At 44.7% G+C, this 22654-nt stretch overlaps 1 protein-coding gene across 3 annotated transcripts in view; it reads right to left on the bottom strand.

Moving 5' to 3' along the window:
- The window catches only part of PLCB1 (phospholipase C beta 1), a 632132-nt gene that overhangs the window by 212917 nt on the left and 396561 nt on the right, over positions 1 to 22654 (bottom strand). For all 3 annotated transcript variants that reach the window (XM_083175630.1, XM_083175632.1, XM_083175631.1), the window contains exons 6-9: positions 21053 to 21106; positions 16704 to 16779; positions 10409 to 10509; positions 6133 to 6299 (exon numbers count right to left, since the gene is read on the bottom strand). In XM_083175630.1, coding sequence (XP_083031756.1) covers positions 6133 to 6299; positions 10409 to 10509; positions 16704 to 16779; positions 21053 to 21106 — 398 coding nt within the window. The remainder of the gene's footprint in view (positions 1 to 6132; positions 6300 to 10408; positions 10510 to 16703; positions 16780 to 21052; positions 21107 to 22654) is intronic.

The following is a 22654-nucleotide window of genomic DNA, read 5'->3' as shown; positions in this document are numbered from 1 at the left end:
GAGTGACTAGGGAATGCATCTGAATATGTGAACCCATCCATTTGTTCAAGAGGTCCAGTTGAAATGTCCTCGCATTAAATCTGCCGTAAGGGATTTTTCCGAGCAGTCGGATACAGGATTGGACTGAAATCTTGCGAGGCGCACCGTTTGTTCAATCGCCAGAACCTTCTCCATAGGAAGAAAAACTTTTTGGACCACAGTGTCCAATATCATCCCCAGGAACAGAATCCTTTGTGACAGATTCAATTGTGATTTTTTTGCAGATTTAGGATCCATCTGTGTGATGACAGGACGGCGAAGGTGGTGCGAACACTGTTGTCCAATATTTCTGGCATGCGCCCAGCATGCCAGATGCCGGAGGACTCAGGAGAAGCCGCTGCAACCGGTGCGGCCACAGGTATCATTTTAATACATGACAAGGGGGGGGGGGGGGGATGTTTGTCAGTCCCGGGCCCCACAATTTCTGATGGCAGCCCTGATGGGGCGGCAAAACTACGGGTGTGCTCGTCAGTCCTCAGCAACTGCGGTGCATCACCCTCCAGGAACTGGTTCTCATCAGAGGGACACGGACCATTAACCCTTCAAGAGGTTGGTTTCGTGATCCCTCCATCAGCGCTGCAGAAAATAGTTACTTGCTGCAAAAATAAAAAGTTCAAATAACAAATATATGGTTATAAAAAGACTGGAGCTCCAGAGTGTGCTACCGGCCCTGAAGGCACTTTTTTCTAAACTGGGCTGTGGGAGGGGGCATAGAGGGGAGGAGCCAGCACACGGGATGTTAATTTTTATTGAAGTGCACCGACTCCTACGGACCCATCTATACCCATTGTCTACTTGAATCCCCAGTATACCCTAGGACGTTAGAGAAATTATGAAAAATGACATTATTGCAGGACAACTGCTTAACAGTTATTAAATAGTCACTTAATTATGCAGAACATGAAACTAAGAGAAATCCTTGTTGAGCACAGGGCCTTTGGTTAGCTTGGTGTGAATACCAATTTATTTCTACCCTCCCATAAGCCCGGCTCTGAGTACCGGCTCCAGCACCCCTGGCAGACTGCTTATTAGCATTTGTATGCCACTACTAGAATTCTAGCTTATAATGTTATAGTAGTATGCATGGTTAAGTAGGCTGATACAAATATATTCAGTATCACGGTCACACTTTGTGATATGATACAACTCTAATTTGTAATTGCTGCAGTATAAAAAATGTTTATTTTCTTCTTCTTGCTACTAAATGTGCGTTCAAGATGAGATCTTCACACAGATCTTCGGTGCGAGTCGGGAAATAGCAGTAATGAGTTGGCAGGTATAGATGCGCTATAGGCTGCAATTAGTACAAAGTAAGGGGACTGTGCCTAATGGACCAAAATAAATGTGTTGGACCATTAGCGCTAAAAATATTCTAGTCCTCAGCTTTCTATATATCAAGACTACATGCACTTGTGCGCAGGCACGCACGCACGCACACACACACAGAAAGATTAATCCCTTCTATGTCTCTCCAGCCCCATCCCCCAATATTCTCTCCAGCTGAATGCCACTCATGTCTCTCCAGCCATATGCAAACCCTGTGTCTCCAACTATCAGCCAGTGGAGAAACTAAAGGTGTATAAAGGGCCCCTTTGCACCACTCAATGGTGAAAACTGCATAGAACATATGTAACTGTGACAGGAAAGGTGGCCCCTCTCAGCTCTGGCCCCATAGCAGCTGCACTACCTGCATCTATGGTAGCTACACCCTTGCTGTCACCCATCCATCACTTTCACTCTCTCTGGAGGAGTTGGATCAAGCAGAGCAGTGAAGTGGACACGATGAGAGGTTTCCCGTAGCAACCGGTTTATCATTTTATAGAATGTACTTTAAAAATGCTAGTTAGAAGCTTATGGGTTGCAATAGGCAACATCTCCACTTGTCCAGTTCGCTACTCTTAAGTGGCTTGATAAATCTCTCCCAGGGAAAATGTTTGCCCATCAACTGAATAATCTTTTCCATTTTTCTCTCAAAACATTTTCTCTCTGCAAAATGGGATATGCGGATCCAATATGGTAATGCCTGGTCTAGGGTTGCCTACCCTCCCGGAATGGCTGGGAGGGTCCCGGAAACTGGGTCCCCCTCCCGGTCCCCCGGAAAGGGGGGCAACCCTCCCGCATAATACTCCATCTCCCGCAAACTGCCCCTCGGCGGGGGGTCTGCGGGATCTAGCCACGCCCCTAAACAGATTATCACTGCCGTGGCTCCGCCCCCGCACCGCCCCCTTTTTACTCCCGGATTTGGCCCGGCCCTCCTGCCATAATGAGCTGGTTGTCCTCTCCCGGAGAGTGCAGCTTCAAAGTCGACAAGTATGGCCTTGTCCTTTACAATTGTAACCTACTTGTTCTAAAAAAAACTATGCACCTTGGTGGAAATCTAGATGTAACTGCACAAGAAGGAAGACCAGTCCTATGTAGCTGCAGTTTTGATTTTTTTATAAAGGACAGCCACATACTGGACACATACCTAAGGAAAGGATAACTTTACATGAAGTCACACCTTCATTTTGGGGAAAAAAATAGCTTTCCACCTTTTTTTTGTGTCATTCTGTATAAGCCAGTGTCTGCTATAACCCAACTACACTGAGCGCAGCAGTATATGCACCGCGCACACTTGCTCCCCAGTGCACCGGCTATGTACAGTATGACAGGATTTCTTGTCAATGGGTGGTTACACCAGTTTCTACAATGAAAGAGTACTTAATTCGCTTGTGAATCTTTAATGTTATCCTCTCTTCACTGGCTCCCCATTCCTTTCCGGGTTCTCTTTAAACTCCTCACCACCACCTACAAGGCTCTCTCCTCCTTCACCGATCTCTATCCACACTCCCTCCCATCCTCTTCGCTCTGCCGCCGACTGACCTCTCACCTAATCACCTCCTCCCACTCCTGTGTCCAAGATTTCTCTCGATCTGCCTCCCTGCACTGGAACAACCTCCCGCCACCCATCAGGCTTTCTGATTCCCTTACCTCCTTCAAGCGCTCCCTCAAAACCCACTTCTTCCTTTTAGCCTATCCCTCCTCCTCCTAACCTCTTTTGCTCCTCCTATCCTGCCTACCCTACCCCTCCATCCGTTCCTACTTATCCTATTGTTTTTCGTTCGTCCACCCACCTCCTTTTAGTCTGTTAACTCTTATGAGTAGGGTCCTCCTTCCTCACGTACTCACCCTACCTCTTTACCTCACCAGTGCTCCTGCCCTGTTCTTCCCTTCCTCTACTTCATCTTCAGTCTCCTCGACAATTTCCACACCTACTTCAGAACTGATGCTGATTTTAGTTCTACCAGCTATACCCCTATTTATGCTGTATTTTATCAACACACCCTGTACGTTACCTTGTAATTTGTTTTTTGTTTGCTATGTACGGCGCTGCGGACACTTTGTGGCACCTTATAAATAAACGTATTACTACTACTACATGGGTTTCCGCTGCTCTGATGCAGACAATCAAAGATGAGATAAAATAAATGTGATGCGGCTTATGGGGAATATTCAATTCTGGGACAATTTTCGCCCGTTTTTGGGGGAAAATTCGCCTTATTCTATCCCAGTGATGATTTTTCACCTGGTCAAAATGTCCAGCATCATCAAAAACCATGTGGATTGGTGAAATTGCCGCAAATTCACGTATTTTGGCAAATTTGCATCGGTTTTCACCCATCTCAATTCATCCCCCCCAAAAAACTGTGAAATGGCAGTGGCGAAAATGTACTCCACAACGGGAGAACATGTGAATACTAATCAGCGAATTATTGCTGATTTTTCACCTGACCAAGGAATTCTGCCGGGATTGAATAATTTCCCGATGTATCCTACTCACAGCTGTTGAGTCCAACCAGTAGAGGTAACAGAACTTCAGTGAAAGTCACATAGCCACCAACAGAATATATGATTCACCCTGTTGCCACTGAAGCTAGGTCTCATGTGCGTATACTGTAATTGTGTACACTGTAAACTATAGAAGGTCTTTAAGACAACTGGAACTACTAGCGCAGCAGTGGGTTTGGCTGTCCCCTCACATCGGGGCCCCCTAACCGCTGTGCACACTTGCAGTGGTGGTAGTTTAGCAGCTGCCCACAACTACATCTTCAACGGTTTTATCGTGGATCACAGCAACTTAAAATCCCCGGCACAGCAGTTCTTGGCAGGTGATTTTTTTAACAGTATTTCTGTCAATATAGGGTAAGCCCACCAATGCTTATATTGGTCTGTGGTCCCGATTCAGAGTTGATCGCTATTTGTGCGAATTATCGAATTACTTTGCATGCCTAAGATTGTAGCGCACATGCGTGAGGCCGAGTAGCAACAGAAGGAGCATATGGATCGTAATAGCAATCCACCCGTAGTTTGATATCAAGTTTTAAGGAAAGGTCTGTGACGTCAGTGCCGGCCTCGATAAACCTGTTGGTAGGGAAAGACTTATGCTGGGTACACACCAGCACGATACTGCGCGTGAGCGGGTCGTCACAGGAACGTACGACCTGCTCACAAGCTGAAAGAGCTGATGACCCGCCACCGAAAAAGCCCCTGATGTGATCGCGATCCGTTCGCGACCCGCACCCACTAAAATGGTCGTTTCGGAGATCCTACCTGCGCATTGGATCGGGATCAAATCAAAAGGGCAGCGAAATGGCCCAAAACATGGACATACAATCAGTCGAGATTGTATCTAAATTGGCTCATTTTGGGACATATCATCCTGGTGTGTACCCCACATTACTCACATTTGCACAGACTGGAAAAATTCAAAGACGGTGAATTACGTATGCAATTGCGGGTGGATAGCGAATATCATTTGCAATTCAGTCACAGATTTGTTGTTTGTGGGTTTTCTTTCTGTCTGGCCTGCTGCTATCTACTCGCAGTGATCTGTAACTCTGTCAATGAGAAATTAGGTCTGAATCGGGCTCTATATCATTAATGATCCTATTGCCCTTTGGTCAGGACAGCTTTCTCTGTTGATGTACCTGACTTGTTCGGCAATGACATGTGTTAAGGTGCTGCACTGCTGCTCTCAGATGAATCCTTAGTGATGTTGATACCATTCATAATTGAAGGTAGTACATTTCATTTGCAACAGTACTTTCCTATGCATAGAAGAAATATACTTAAGATGCTCTGACTGTCATATTGGTTTTGACCAGACTTTCTTTGTAGCCCAAGCAAATACTAACCACTAGGGATGGCCATCAATCATTGATGATTTGAAATCATCGATGGTTTATGGCCGATGTCGAATACTTTTGCCATTGATGAGGGGAGAACCAGATGGTTTCCCTCCATTGATGGCACAGCAAAACCGATGTTTTTTTTTTTTTTTCAAAGTGCCAGGACACTAAGTTTAGCTCCGCCCCCGACACCCATGAAGCCACGCCCACATGTTTTGATTGGTCCACAAGCCAATTAGTGAAAAATAATGGATGACCATCGATATGTAAAACTATCAATGGTCATTCATTGCAAAACACTATTGATGGTCAGTTGCACCTTGGCCATCGATGGCAAAGGCAGCAATGGTCATCCCTACTAACCACTGACCTTAGTTTGTCTATTCTTTTTTTTACACACTTGTGAAGGCTGCCATGGTGACTGCCTGTTGCTGACTGCACAACTGTACTTACCCTGATAAACAAATGGTGACCAGTGGGGCTGGTATGGGAGCTGTGACCTGTGGATATGCCACTATGAGACCCAAGCTCCTCTCCATCGGCCCTTGTTGGCATTCCTGTTATGAGCCTACACACGTAGCGATATCTGGCCAATTTTACTTAATTTAACTACAACGCTCAGAAAATTGCTCCATGTGTAGGGGCATAGCGGTGAATACATTTCAGTTAATTGCTGGGGTCAGGGCCAGTGTTCTCACGGAGGTCGCTCAGCGTCACATCGCTGTGCAGCGCTGAGTGAGCCGAGTGACCTAGCACCACTTACAGCGCCCATCACTACGTGCGTAGTCCCCTTTAGACTGCATTTAGTGATTATTGTACATGTAGAGGTTATTTGTTCAGCATGATGGATAGATTTCTTTATGTGATGCCCGTGACTGGAATACCACACAATACATAGTAACATTCATGACATATTAATTCTCACCTTTTGCTGCCAAGCTGCTGTTAGGCTCATACTTCTCGATTAGCTGCTGGACCTGTTCTTGTTTCAGTGGCGGATAGAGGATCTCATTTAGCCGTGGATCCCGTTGCTTGACGTTAATGAATTCTGTCATGTGGTCAACACTGAGGTATGGCTTGCCCTTCATGCCTCTGCAAAACAGCCGATACACATTGAGACGACTGACAATACTTCACCTACAAGTAGCCAACGCATAGGCAAACGCCAGCCGGGTATGCAGTTGCACCGAAACCACCTTACCCATAGCCTGGCTAGCAGCTACTAGAGGCAGCATAAACATTCCTCCCAACATGACCCTCTACAGGGCGGACACAATGCTCTGCACCAATTTATGATGTGGTGAAACACAGGTGACGGCAATCATACATTAGGAGGGAAGGTCAGGAGCTGAGCATTGTGTCCCTCCTGGAGGGGGTCATGTTGGGAAATGGAGCTAATGGCTGTACCCACTAAATCAAGGGCTCTCAAACTCGGTCCTCAGGCGCATTCATTACTCATTGACACTTTTTGAAAGATTGACAGGTGGAGCAAATTATTTCAATTGTGAGTCTGTGGGGAGACCTGCAAAACATGCACTGTGTGGGGTCCTGAGGACCGACTTTAAGAACCTGTGCACTAATTAAACGCATACTTGCCTACCTGAACTTCTCCATGAGGGAGAAAATGCTCTGTTCCTGGACTTCCCTGGTAATGTTTAATTGCCAGCACCTGTGGGGAGCTAGGGAATTTATAAGAAAGGGTTTTTAACACAGGTGATGGCAATCATACATTATCAGGGAAGTCCAGGAACAGAGCAAGTATGATTAAACGTAAGTAACACCGCATGTTAAGCCCAAAGATTCACCGTCCAATCGGACTACCCCCTACCCGTGGGTCACAGCCTGCTTGTTTATCAGTCCCCCCAACATGACCCATTCCATTAGGTACAAAATTATGTTTCTGGACTTCCTTACCAGTAGCAGTTGCAGAGGTGAGGCTGCAGCACAGTCCAATATTCAAAAAGGGGAGCCACACCTACTGCCACCCCAAACATCACTGTCCTGGACTTACTCGCAGTTGATGTGACCCCCCCTCTTTCAATATTGGACTGTGAAGTCCAACCTCTGTAACTGCCACCAGGGAAGTCCAGGAACAGACCATTTTGTACCTAATGGAATGGGTCATGTTGGAGGGTATGTTGTTTGTGGTGCCCAGTGCAGAACGCTGCAGGCACCAGCTTCTGGCCGCCGTCCTCCGCGGCTGCATCTAATGGCGGCTGCCGCTGATAAAGATAAGGCCATGCGCTCTGCCACTCTGCGGAACTCCCGCTGCCTGCCACTGCCCAGTGACCACGGTAGACAGAGCCGTGGACACCGTAGAGGCCGAGAGGCCGCCTGGAGCACTGCCACCGAGGCCACGCTACTCGCTGCCGTGTTTGCCCCTCTCACTATCTCGGCAGGCGGAGGCTCGGCGCCCCGTAGCTCAGAGCCCTTCTTCTCGGAGGGGACGCAGGCAGCCCCATGAGGCTGAAGGGTGGAGAGATATGTTTAATATAACCACAGAAAATGAAAGGAATATGATAGGAAATAATAGCAGGAGAGGACAGACAGTGACAGAATAGGGAAGACCAAGCTGAAAGGAGGAATGGACAGGACATTATTATTAGAATTACGGACTGATGGGAACCTATATATTCCCTCTCCTAGGCATCCAGAAAGAGGCAGTCCCTATGTAACAGCTAGACAAAATGTCCTCAACCCAACCCTAAACACACCCCGAGCAACCTTATTGGCCAAACTGCACAGCCTGTTAACCCTACTGTCCCCAGTGGTTACCCGGGTTTAATATGAAAGCGCTAGAGCCCGGGATGGGGTGTTTGTTTTCCCATCTATAAATATTCACAAAGTGCATAGCTATAGGATTGTATAAAATGAGTTATTATACACCATAGAAAAAATAGAGATGGAGCAAAGGTCACTGGGACACAGGTTTGGTTTTTGGTAAGCACCAAAAGTATGCCTGTAGTCTCTACAGAGAATATATTGACCTTTCTAGGACTAGGTGAACCGTGCAGTGAATGCAGTATTCCATGCAGTCTCGTCATCCCCATAGGATATAGTTCACGCAGTTGTAAAGGAGGTAGTGGCCATTTTGAAAGGGACATTTACTAGAGCTTCTGCCACTTCTGAACTAATTGCATAAGTTGAGAAATGCATTATTGACTATTGTGTGAGATATAATATGGTGTAATGGACACTCTAGTGTGTGGCATAATACCTGCAACGTGAAAGGGGCACTTTATGTTAAAGGGCATATAAGGAAAAATCATAGAACATAAGAACATAAATCAGGATTTTTTTTTTTCCTGTGGTGGCGATCATTTAGAGCAGGGATGGGGAACCTTTGGTCCTCAAGCTGTTATTGTGCTACACATCCCATCATGCCCTTTAACAGTTTTAGCATGGCCAAATAGCAAAAATGTAGCAGGGCATGCTGGGATGTATAGTTCAGCAACAGTTGGAGGGCCAAAGGTGTCCCATCCCGGACTTATACCCCTTTTCAACTAGCCTAAATATCTCAGGTGTTTGCATGGGAGTGCACAAAACCCAGGATTGTAGGCAGGTGGAAACGCTCCCAGTTGAAATGATGCATTTCAACCCATGTAGCGACCAGGGTTGAACACTGGTTCAAACCGGGTTACTGCGTAGTGTAAACGGGTAACCTGGGTTGATACGACCCGGGTCGTATCACTGCAATGCAAAAGCTGGCACTGGCACCGCCACGACCCCACCTCCTGATAAAGTCACCAACCCGGAATTATGCTGGGTGGGAACTCTCGTGTAAAAGGGTTCGGAGCCAAGAAGAAATCCCGGGTACAACCCAGCTTGTAGATGGAAAAGGGGTATTAGAGTAATTACAGAACATGCCAGTTCTTGAAAATGTTGCACTTTATCTGATGAAGAGATTTGGTCTCAAAGTCGCCAACATTCCCCCCCACGCTCAAGGGACACATCTAGAAGGTAAGCGTACCTGTCAGCTCTATCTATTATGTTATTTGATCTACTGTATATAATAGAATCAACTGCTGATAAAAATGATATTGCCGTGATGGAATATAACAACAGTTGGTCTGAAGTCCACCAGTGTCAGGGATGCACAGGAAAGGGTGAAGGTGAGAGTGAGACAGTGGGGGAAGAAGAGCTAGGATAAAGTATTGGGGTGGGGAAGAGGAGGAAATGGAGGAGAAAGCACGAGCAGAGAGAGAAATAGAGATAATGAATTAGATGGATAGAATATAAATGGAGAGGGGGGCTGAGACAGAGAGAAAACAAAAATGTATTAAAAAAAAAAGCCAGTCAATGCAGTGCATTACAGCTGATACATTAAATCAATTTACTTATTCGGGATGCGGTCATTTGGTCTACAGCATGATGGTCGACACCATTAGGTCGACATGGGAAAAGGTCGACGTGCATTTAGGTCAACATGGGAAAAGGTCGACGTGGTTCTAGGTCGAAAGGTCATTAGTTCGACAGGTCATAAGTTTGATAATGTCTAGGTCGACAGTCAAAAGGTCGACATGGGGTTTTTCCACTGTTTTGTAAACCGACATGGGCCGACAGGCGGTATTTCATGCCCTACCATCCACTAGGGCGTGGTGGGAGAATAAAATAGTGTGCCGAGCGTAGCAAGGCACCAAGCCCGACGCATTGAGAGCGTAGCGAGCGATGCGGTGCACTTCATTCTGTGTCCATGTCCACTGTGTTGACATTCAGGTCAAAAAACTGTGAAAAACCCCATGCCGACCTTTTGACTGTCGACCTAGACATTGTCGAACTAACGACCTGTCGAACTAATGACCTTTCGACCTAGAACCATGTCCACATTTTCCCATGTCGACCTAGACCCATGTCGACCTAATGGTGTTGACCTAATGACTGTTGACCATCATGCTGTAGACCAAATGATCCCAACCCACTTATTCAATCAATATCATTATGGGGAAGGTTTCCTTTATAAATAAAAACAGAAGACACATTTTGATTCTAGAGCAGGATCTAATGCTCTTTTAAGAGGGGCCTGGAGCCACAATTCTGTCACTCTATTAATCTGGCATTAGGGGTCCTGAGCACAGGAACTAGTAACAGAGAACATTTCTCCCCAAGCAATAAAACCTTTGTGGCAACTCTAATTTGTTTTGTTCATTCAACTGACTAAATATGAGTAAACAGACAGATATGAAGACGTAGCTGTTCCTTACATCTCTGAGAATATAGTGTCTATCTCCGGTCTTGGGCACATATTGTTTAAGAAGACTCGGTAAACCTCTGGCGTGAAGTCATCTTGAGGGACTGAATCACTCTGCAATGAAAGATTCACATTCAGAATGCAAACATATAAAGAGATGTTACCAAAGTTATGTCGAGGAGAAAACGAAATTGTCTTAATACTAATTTGTTTATTCTGTTTGTTGAAACTGATTTGAACAACATGCATGAAATACGTGGCACTGTCATCGTGATGGCATAAATAATAAATATCCAGGGAGACGCTGGAGATACAGTATATACAAGGGTGGTATACAGTGGCATACAGATGGTAAGCTAGAATACTAGCCTTTGGGACAGTGGCGTAACTATAGCACCGCAGCCCCCGCGACCGCGAGGGGGGGTGGGGGGGGGGCGCTGTGCATGTGCGGGCGCTGGGGGCTGCAGTGCTATAGTTACACCCCGCCTCCCGCCTCACCAACCCCCGCAAACCCCCCCATCCCCAGTCTTTATCTATGTTCAGTACGCGCTGGTCCCGGCTCCCTTCTTCTGCTGAGGACCACCACAAAATGGCCGCCCCCATATAGCACACAGTTCTCTGAAACTGTCTGCTGTATGGGGGCGGACATTTTGTGGTGGTCCTCATAGCACAAGGAGGGAGCCGGGACCAGCGCGTACTGAACCTAGGTAAGACTGCGGGGGTTAGTGCGGCGGGAGGCAGGTGAGTGGCTGAGCGCCCTTCCTTTAACGGCGGGGGGGCGCCCAAAATGTAGTTACGCCGCTGATTTGGGACACTGATACAGTGCTGGACACAGGGCCTAATTCATGTTTGTATGTAATGGCTGATGTTCATGCAACGGAACAATCGTCAGAAGTTTTTCAAAAATAAATAAAAAAAAATTTTAAGACGCATGGCCAAATGATTTTGGTGGCTGTATGGAATGCCGGCTGATCTCTGAGGTTTTTTAAGAAAGAGATCGGACAAAACTATGCCATGTAAATGATTGCCCCTTTAAAACAAAAAAAAAAACTGAGTTCATCCGGCATCTCGCTCAGCTGCCAAACTCAGTGGTTACTGAACTTGGCCGGTGTTTCTTTGCGCACTGCACATCAATTTTCAGCTGTAAATGTAACTTGTTACTGTGTGCCACTAAGGGGCTGAAACAGGGTAAGCACACAGTGCCAATGTACATAAAGGGGTACATTTAGAAAAATGGGACTTCTATTGAAGACGGGATCTTTCCCATAGCAACCAATCAGATTCTACTTATTTAGCACCTTCTAGAAGATGATAAATCGGTTGCTATGTGCAACATCCCATCTTCAATAGAACTCACATTTTAGTAAAATTCCCCCTTAGGAGGGTATTTAATCCTGGCCGATATTTCTGATATTCTAAATTCAGCTAAAACCTATTCAATTCCAGCAATTTTCATCCGGGACTCGCCGCTGCAAATTCGACTATTTTAAAAGTCGAATATGCATTTTCAGAAATTGACACTAAATTGTCGAATTAGCATCCGTTTATGACCATAAAGGAGGGGATTCGCCGATCTACGTCTTTTTCGACTTTCAGGGTGTTTCCAAAACAGGGAAGAACAGAACTAACATTGAATAGGTCGAATGAAAATTTGACCTATACTTTTCAAAAACAGACAACACTTCCGAAAATCGGAAATATCGTCCAGTATTGAATACCCCCCCTAAGGACGTATAACTGAATTGCAACTGTAATGGCAGCACGGCTGATCCCGTTTGCCTGGATGGGCCTGACTGATGATGAAGATGGATGCAGTCCGAGTCTGATTGGATGAAAATGACTTAACACACCCATTTATGCAAATACATTTGAACTGCTGCAACAGTGTTTTCAAGGTCAAACTCTGTTCAATAAATACTTGTTTTACATAAAAAAAAATGCTACATACTCTGCTGGGGAGAGGAAAGCTTCATGCACCGTAGGTTTATAAGCATTGTCTTGAATAATAACAATATTTATTTAATTGTGTCTGGGTTCACTTGACAATTCAGGTACCATTTGGGTACTTATTTTGTGCACAATTCAGGTATTAAATGCATTTGCATCACACAGCGATTTGTAGCTTTTTTTGGTACTCAGTGAAGCCACGCCTCCAGTCTTACCCTGAACACATCTAACCCAGATACAAGAAGGGGACGGAGATGAGGGCATCAAGCAAGGGTATAAGAACCGGTGCCGCCTCACAGAGCCCCGCCCCTTCTGCATAATGTAGTGATGTCATGATCTTGTGGGCATGGCCAGCAGAGGGTGCTTGTAAGCTCTACTACGGCATTGGATGCATTTATGCACGTGACCAACTCTGACATACTGTATCACAATAATGTGACACTTCCACTTTGCAATTCCATCTGCTTCCATTTCTTCAGAAGTTGTACTTCGTGGCTATTTTACCAAAGTCATTAAGAGTTTCAGATCTCCTTAAGTTTTCTTAATTCACATACAGTACAAGTTAAAAATAATAAAGGCTACGAACATAATGGAAAAACTTGAGCCCAAACTTTAAGCTATGTGAGTTATTAAATTCACATAAGTTAAAAAGTCATTAAAGTCTCTAAGGTGAAGACTTGCACCTCCAGGTCTCAGTCGGTTGGTTAGCAAATGTCTTCTTTTATTAAAATTCAAATCGCTGTTACTAAGTAACAGATGGATGATAGGATGATGAGTAGATTACTAATATGTCTCCTTTCCAAACAGAATCTCAAGCAGTTGTGGTCTACTGTAATACATACAGTACATTCAGATACTATACCATTATTTAAGTTGCTTAAACTGGTATGACCAATAGGGACTAAAGGGGTGTACACACGGTGAGATTTTGGCAGGCGATTTCGACTAGATAATCAAAATCTCCTAGAAGGTTAGCCAAAATCTCCCAGTTTTTCTCCTGAAAATAAAATATATAATATTGTCTAGCATAGATTGCTTAGCATAGATTGACTGTGCAGGCAAAGCAATTTTGACTAGATCATATTAGACAAAATCGCCTAGTCAGAATCTCGTGTGCATCTAGTCACAATTGCTAGCCAATATGTCAACATGTGTACCGGGCTTAACCGCTTCAGTGGTGTTTTTTTTGGGGGGGAGTGCTCCCAACTGGGTGAGTTTTTTATGGGGAGCGCTCCCTTTAAAAAACCCCATCATGGCCTCCCTGGGTCAATCAGCGGCTGCCCGGACCTGCGCCCCCGCACGTCCCTGTCCCTGGCAGCCGGCTTGTCATAAGCCGGCGCCGGGGACTTCCATAGAAAACCCAGAGGGGAGAGGGAAGGAGGAGGCGAGACGGAGGGGAGGGAGCTGGGCAGCGCTGAAGCTGCCTGAGTTCATTGATTGAACTCAGCCCGGCTCCAAACAGTGGCAATCCCGAGAATTTCCAGGGCTGCAGAGAGGTATGCCGGGCCCGGTGAAATTTTGGGTGTGTGGCCACCTCCCATCTTAGGCCACGCCTTCAAAATGTTTAAGGGGGTGGAAAACACTCTAAAGTTGAGGGGTGGGGGGGTGTTCCCCCCCACCCCAGTAGCAGCAGCACTGCAGCACACACCTACAGCATGTGCTGTAGTGAGAACAGGCTCAGCATGAGCTCTCACGCTGTCAGTGAGACGCTCATGCTGATCCTGCTGTCAGCACAGCACATGCTGTAGGAGTGTGTGCTGCTGCCCCGGAGGGATGGAGGCGGAAAGGGGGGGGGTCGGTCCAGGGCCCCCGCCGGGCCCCTCCAGCAAGTCTAGACCCGGGTAATTAGTACCCACATTCCCCCTTCCCTCTCGGCGGCCCTGGACAGGAGCTGATTGGCTGGTACTATTTCTCCATCTACTCTATCTCTTTCAGAGCTTAGTAAATAGACTCTTTAATCTTTTTTAGAACTTTAGAACTTTTTTAGAACTTTACTGAAGAATCAGTGTCCCCACGGCTATCCCAGACTGTATCTGTGTGCTGGTAAAACTGAGACGTATCCCCTGTGCTTTGTGTAACTAGGCCCAGACATGAAGAACCATTTCATCACTTCATTAGGAATGTTGTTGAATCTGTAACTGTCTCCCATACAAAAGCCCAAGACAAGCCCGAGTCACAGAGAACCATCATTTTATTTTTTAATTACATTCAACAGCTGTTTTCTCCAAATGAAACGTTTCCATCTGGGAAATCCTAAATTAGATATGAACTTTAAGAGCACCTGACACCATAAATTAAAATTTTTTAATCATCAAAATACCTACAGTATATAAAGTGATTGGTAATCATGAAAGAGATAGTTGCCTTAGTCATTTATCTTCTCTTAATCTACCTCCTCTTTAACCTGGCTAATTATTTTTTAGAAGGTTTGATAAATCCCGATACAAGTATTACAAAAACGACTGTAGGGTCTGCTCTAATATCTCTTTTTCTGACCGCATGTTGCATTGTTCAGATAGGGGCTTCTCCTGTAATCCGCACGGCCCATGTCTATGGGGTAGATTTGTTCTGACACTTTAGTTTAAAATAATTAAATGTTTGGGCCTATGTACCTTGGAGAGAGTGGATGATGGAGAGATTTAGGACCAGCCAGTTGGACATTTTTAAAGACGGCCTGTAACATGACAGTTAGAAGCTGATTGGCTTATACTTTATGTCCATCCACTTTAACTCTTTCCAAGACTGATTACATAGACCTCTTGAGCCCCATCACACTACCCGATTTTTTAAGAAGGACCCTTCTGAGCGATATCTTAAAAAAAAAAAAATCATATAATCGTGTGTATTCTAAAGCCCCATATAAATTAGAGCTGGGGTGGCCGACCCAAGGACCTTGGGCCACATGCAGCTCTTTTCGTAATATGATGCAGCTCCCATGATTAGGGCAATCACCCCCGCCGTAGTTATTTTGCAGCCGTGGCCGCTGGAGTATAAGGAATACGAACCGGGAGGCATTCACATGTTCCTCACTTCCTGCCTCTGTACACCGCTTGGTTGTGGGAGGTAGTTACGTACGCCCTTGGTTTTAAGTTTCCCCTTTGCTGCCTGTTGGCAGCCAAAGGTCGTCATGTGGCCCTCCCTCCACCATTTGACAGGGAACATGGCAGCATCCTTGCAACCGGAACACCTGCCAGAACCAGAAGACTGGAATCTGCAGGATCTGAGGAGCGTGCTGGTAACTAGTGTCCTGAACCTGGAACCGCTGGATAAAGACCTTTTCAGGAGCCGGGGCCCACAGAGCTAGGGTGCAAATGAAGGGAGTAACTGAGACTCATGCCCTCATTCCAGTATTGCACAGTCTGTGTCTCCAAAGTTGCTGTGGGTCTACAGTATATCACCCAGCATGCCAACAGCCAGATATTTTAATTAAATTGTGGATAGGCCGGGGAATGGGGATGATGTTTATCTTTAGAATTTCTACGCTACTTTTGAAGCTACGCTATTAGCGCAGCCCAACGGCTGCCTTACTTGAGTAGTTATAAGGCGGCAGCCTAAGCTACATTATCAGCGTAGCCCAACGGCTGCCTTACTTGTGTAGTTTCACGGCGGCAGCCTAAGCTAAATTATCAGCGTAAGCTGCCGCCGTGAAACTACACAAGTAACTACCGTACTGTTGCCGGAAACTGCATCTCTGTCCCCGGTGTCCCTGGCAAGCCTACTCAGCACCTCTCTCACACCGCCGGCAACAGCATGATCCCCTCTCTTTGGCAGAGAGGGGATCATGCTGGCGCCGGTGGAGAGGCGCTCCATCTTTTTGACACGCAGTAGTGTCTCAGACGCTCCAGCAATGAGACGCTCCTGCTAGCTATTACGGCAGGGTACAGCAACCCTGCCTACAGGGTTAGGGGTTCTGTAGCACCTTTTCAAACCCCCACTATCCACGGCAGCCCAAAGCGTGGCAAGCGCATGCGTCCTTCCGACCTTTTCATACCCCCACTATCCACGTCGGCGTGGAGTTGACTTCTATATAGTGTCGAAAAATAATAATAATAATAACAAAGTATTACCAAAAATATAATTTTGCAGTGCATGCATATACAGTAGAACACACAGCAATTGAATGGGTTATGCAAATATATATATATATTTGCATACCTAAGGGTAGCAGAGAACCTTATAACCATCTCTTAACAGTTTGTTAAGAGGAATTAAAAGAAATATAAATGAGAGCATTAACAAAACAGAAAACAACACATCAATGCAATTTTCAATGACGATTGCACCACTGTGCTTCTGTTCTTGATTCTGGAAGAGATAAGAGGACAGTGTATTATTTAGTGCAGTGTGTCTGAGATACTTACTCTGCCAGGTGGAAGACTACAAGCCTCTAGTGCAGTTTCCACACGTTTTCTGTCTGTGGAAAACAGGCGATATATGCTACAAGGAAAAGAAACATGATATCGTTGTTATCTATTTCTCTAGAAGAAAGAAAAATAACATTTATTGTGCACTTTTATGAATATGCAATTGTATAGGTCTTAGATTAGCACTACACCAAACCTACGTTTCTGCGATGTTATAGCAGAGTGTGATCTCCATAAATGCCTGAGATGGGAACTGTCTCTCTGCTATTCTTCAAGTCAATTCTCCAGCAGGATCTTTCTCATTTCATTGACCTACTAAAAGAGCCCTAAACTTATCAAGATCGGAATTGCCTCAGACAATATTCACGTTTCCTTTCATCTTCAATCCTCGCTTATTAAGCTTCTCCTTGGTATATTCCCAAATGACAGATAGAAATACATCTATTTAATATGCTTAAAAAGTGAAGAAAAAAAAAGTTACTTCAAGATTCCAAACCATTGCAGAATAATTATATTAATTATGCAATGGGTTGAAATATTGAAGTCTTGATTAATTTCAATTTAATATTTTGGTTCCACATAGCTGTCAATAACAGGCCGTCTGGATAGGTTCTAGGCCAGAGGAACAATAGGGTGTGGACGTAGCTACGGCAACAGGCCACCTCATAAAAATTGGCCCACCTTAATGGCAGTGTGATATTGAGCAGCCAGTTGGCCGCACGGTTCCATAAATCATACAGTTTTATTTCTATTTTTCCTCACAAATATATTTAGGGGCAGATTTAACAATAAGTGATATTCTCCTTATCACCTGTTCTGAATAATAAATGTTGCTTCAGCCAATCAATTCCTGGCATTTTGCAAATATACTGTATGACAGGAGCTGATTGTCCGGAACACCATTTATCAATCATAAAGAGTGATAATAATGCTAGAACTTGTGGTTAAAGCTGCCCCTTAGTGAGACTGATAGTGTAAGGTGTGTGTCCACGCTCACACAGCACTGGCTGGTCACAGCACTTCCCCTTCTCAGAATAGGCTCTTGATCATTTTCAGCACCCATGTGGAAAAATGTATCATTTTTATAGCTATTCAATAAAACTAATAGAAACACATAAAATTATATATATATATATAATCTCCTGGGGTATATTGAATCAATCAAACATAAAATAATAATTTAAACGTTATAAGCGGGACATGTATTTACTGTCGGCAGGCAGCCTCTTATTTTGGCCCAAAGACGCTGTAGACGTCCGTTCTCACTTGTCCAATGCCAGAGAGACGTGCCTCAGCCGCCAGCCACGCAGGCGGTTACCTTTCAAATCCACAAAGCACTTTTGAGCCGCAGACGTTACACTGTCCGGGAGAATATCTGTGGCTAGCTTCGGGAAATGGGGCGTCCTTCTTATTTGTTCAGTCCCGGGGGAAATTCGCACCAAGAACCAATGTTTAACCTCTGCACATGTGCAGGGCTGCTGAGCGGGCACCTTCGGCATAGTCCACGAGGCGTTCACATGGGGACGCTCAGCATTTCATGGGTGTTCCCACAAAAACACTGGGTGCACCCAGGAAAAGGCTGGGTGTCCCCATGCGAACACAGGCGGGCAGATGCCTGCCAGGGGCGGGTGGCTGAGAACGTTAGACGCCCGCCTCTGTGTCCGCCATGGGGATGTGCGGACACATTCATTTGCGTGAGCGGCATTAGTGACGTTCTGCTGCTTATCGAGTCAACCAGAATCACCCGCCAATATTTCACTTTGAGCCAGACACTTGCCGGATCCCAGACAGGGAATGGGATCATTGGGTAGACAAGCATTAGGTTTACAAGCATTAGGTCGACACCACTAGGTTGACATGACTGAAGGTGGACATGCAGGAAGGTCATCAGGACTGAAGGTCAATATGGGTTAGGTCGACAGGGTCAAGGGTTGACATGGGGAAGATCGACAGGGTCATAAGGTCGACATGGGGTTTTTCTACTGTTTTTTTTTTCCCCAAATGTCGATACAGTCGACATGGACATTGAAATGTAGCACCGCATCCCTCGCATGGCTCACTGCGCTCGCCATGCTTCGGGCACGGTGCCTCAATACACCCGGCACACTATTTTATTCTCCCACCACGCCCTAGGATGGTATGGCATGAAACCACTACAGGCCGCTCAATGGACCAAATTACTGATCTGTTTCATACTCGCTGGCTATGGACAGAGGGTTCTGTGAAGACAGAGATTGGAGGTAGGAGCAGTTAGGGACCGGGATAACCGTCATTTTAACAGGCTTTTAACTAGTATAATATAAAGCTCAGACATGAAAAAGTTGTGTATAATCTTCTAGCAAGTTCCATATAGAGAGGACATTATGGGGAGGGATTTGGGATCCGGACATAATTGAAATGCCCCAATGCCAACAGCTGAACAAACATTTTTAATAAATATATTCATTGATTTTATTTATTTTTACCAATTTTTGATAGGAAAACCTACAGTAACATTGCCATCATTCATTGGCAGGTAGAACCCTGAGGATCACATCATCCAGTAGCAAATACTGTACATTTGTTACACTTTCAGGCTTGTCACTTTGTAATTGAATTACTGCTTAATGCATCTATAATTAGAAGAAATAAGCATCCTTATAGCCCGGATGCTGTAATGTGTTGCTTAGGACAGACAGTTTATGAGCTGATGAATGTGGATTCTATCTGTTTATTACCACTTGCATTGTGCACAGCATTCTACTAAGGCCATATAACCTCTGCTCTACATCTTATTTACACCTACTCATTGACAGTTTTGTCTGCATTTTATCAGCCATTGTGAAGCTTGGAGTACTGATCACATTATGATTTAAATAAAATGTAAGTATGGGTTTATTTACAGATGTTGCATGCTTGTGATACCGCTTTCACACTGCCAAAACGTTTAAAGAACCGGTATTTTTAAACGGTATTTAAAACGGATCTGAGCCTTCACATTGCAGTAGATTACCGTTTTAAATACCGTTTAAGTACCATTTCACATCAGTCAACCTGTTTTAATCCCCTCAACACGTTTCAAGGCAGAATGCAGGGGACAGCCTATCATAGGTCTGTAGGGATGCAGTTAAAATCCCGGCGGTCGGGATCCTGGCGTTCAGAATCACGACCGCCGGAATCACGACCGCCAAAATTCCGACACTTTCTCCCTCCGCGGGTGTCCACGACACCCCTGGAGGGAGAATAAATTAGTGTGCCGAGTGTAGCGAGGCACCGGGCCCGCTGCGTGGCGAGCGCAGCGAGCCCGCAAGGGGGGCGCTCCACGTCCCCCCCTTGTCGGGATTCCGGCGGTCGGGATTCTGGCGTTTGGATTTTGAACGCCGGGATCCCGACCGCCGGGATTTCATACTGAATCCGGTCTGTAATCTGTTGTTTTTTGCTAAATACCGTTTCAGAGCCATTCTCACTGCACAAAAAATGTCTCTGAAACGTGTAGGACTCTGCTTTTTAAACGTGTAGGACTCTGCTTTTTAAACGTGTTGAAATACCGGTTATCTTTAACCGGTAAATCAACTCTGGCACTTTCCCACTGCAGCCTTAAACGTTTAGAAATGGGAAAAAAACGACAATATCCCATTTAACAAGTGCAGTGTGAAAGGGGCATCACTTTGCAAAAATTAGTTGTAAAATCTATAAGTTACAGCCATGTCTGAAAAATAAATCTTTCAGTGGAAATAAAAAAAAAAACTCTGAACTTCATCGGCGGTATGTTGTACAGTCCGAGTCCACCAGAGGTGCAGGATGCCGTGCGAATTCAGATTTATTTTTAAAAGCGGTAAACGTTTACAAGGCAAGGTTTTGCCTGGTAAATGATCCCCCTTTCACACTGCACTTGTAAAACGGTATATTGCTGTTTTTTCCCCATTTCAAAACGTTTAAGGCTGCAGTGGGAAAGCGCCAGAGTTCATTTACCGGTTAAAGATAACCGGTATTTCAAAACGTTTAAAAAGCAGAGTCCTACACGTTTCAGAGCCGTTTTTATGCAGTGAGAATGGCTCTGACATGGTATTTAGTAAAAAACAACAGATTACAGACCTGTGATAGGCTGTCCCCAGCATTCTGCCTTGAAACATGTTGAGGGGATTAAAACGGGTTGACTGATGTGAATGGTATTTAAAACGGTAATCTACTGCAATGTCAAGGCTCAGACCCGTTTTAAATACCGTTTTAAAATACCGTTTTTTAAAACGTTTAGGCAGTGTGAAAGTGGTATGATTGTTGTTTTAAATAAACATTCACATATCAACATCTAACATACTTAATTGACCTTATTTACAAATGAATAGTTGTATTCATAAACCACCTACTTTTTAACGGGTATCCGTCCCTCTGTATTGACTTGGAGTTTTAGCTTGGTATACCTAAACATATAATAGAAAAGAAGAGAGATTATCATAAAATATATTGGCAGTAGGTTGATAATCCTTGCTAGCATGTCCTAACAAACCATACTGAGGTGTAAATTAAGAATTTTTTTGTACAGCATTCCAATTATATTACATTTCACCAAACATATACAAAGTACATGTTCTATGTCGACATTACAAAACTGTTGGCACAGTAACCATGAACACAGGTGTCAACATTATGATTGTTGACATTGTAAATGTCAACATAATGATTGAATTCCATTTTAAAACAAACACCGAATATGACTGCTGGGTGAGGCGGAATCTAAAGGTTTTTCTGGGAAAGATGAATATTATCTATTTCTATATTAATATATCAGCTAAAAATATGAAAAAATAAAATAGGAAAAAACTTAAGTGCCTTCGTAGCGCACCAGCGTGGCGGTAGCTGCTGTGCTTTCCTGAGCTGCCGGATAATTGCAGTGATAGGAATAGGGTACGGCGTTGAAGACTGTGGAAATTCATTGACTACTGCTACAGTATTTTAGTTGGAGAAGTATATTGGCCCTGCCCTGGTTTCTGTACTAGTCATCAATGGCTCCGCCTATACTCTCCAGCAAGATAGGAACATTGCAAATTGATATGACAATTAATAAAGACAATGGGGTCAATAGAATTAGCAGCAAATGTACAAGGTGGTTGGTACTAATGAGTCTATGTATTAAGCCAGTGGCGCAAGTTTATCCAAGTTGCCCGGAGGCAAGATAAATATTGGTGCCCTCTCCTATCTCACACATTCCCAGGATTAGAACCTGTGACCTGTCTCACTGGAGGCACACACCTTACTGATAAAGCTATTTGCTCCTGCTCAGTAAGTGTTCAGATTCTGACTATGTATAATGGTTTCTATTAGGCAGAGCTATGTAGTTTAGTAACTTCATATAGTTAGAATTCTCCTGCTTCCTACACATGAGAAAATACTTAAAACTGAATCACTAAGGTGTCTGCTTCTAGTGGAACAGGTCATGGGTTCTAATACAGAGTGTGACACTTCAAAAATTATGTTTAAAATAAAGAGAGTGTGACATCTATGCTCCTGCTAGAAGGAGGCGTCAGCCACAGAAGTGATATCAACGGCTTTCAATTAAATGATTCAAACTCGCAGGGGAGGAGAGGTGCCCCCCTTGGGAGCAGGAGCCTGGTGGCATATGACTCCATTGCCTCCCAGAGTTACGCCTCTGTATTAAGCCTTGCAGAGAGATATAGTGGACTCTTTATAAAGGGCTCGATGCCGATATGGAGGAAAGTTACTTACAGTATTATTGGGTTTCAGACCCAATAATTAGAATTGTGATCGCTGATATTTATTTGTAGCCATAAGAAATGAACATTTCCCAAAATGTACTAATAATCATATACAGGGACAGAGGTGTAAATAAGTGAAATTATCGCAGCAGCAATCATAGAACTTCTATATAGGGAGTCGGGCCCATTCTGCACACGAGCGGATCCTGACTCTGGAGATATCGGATTGGGGCCTACAGCAGCTGCAGCACTCAT

The sequence above is a fragment of the Crinia signifera genome, chromosome 3, assembly GCF_055691185.1.
Source record: "Crinia signifera chromosome 3, ASM5569118v1, whole genome shotgun sequence".
In the NCBI taxonomy this organism is placed as follows: domain Eukaryota; kingdom Metazoa; phylum Chordata; class Amphibia; order Anura; family Myobatrachidae; genus Crinia; species Crinia signifera.
The sequence above is the reverse complement of the archived record's forward strand: the minus strand, read 5'-3'. Positions and strand labels throughout refer to the sequence as shown.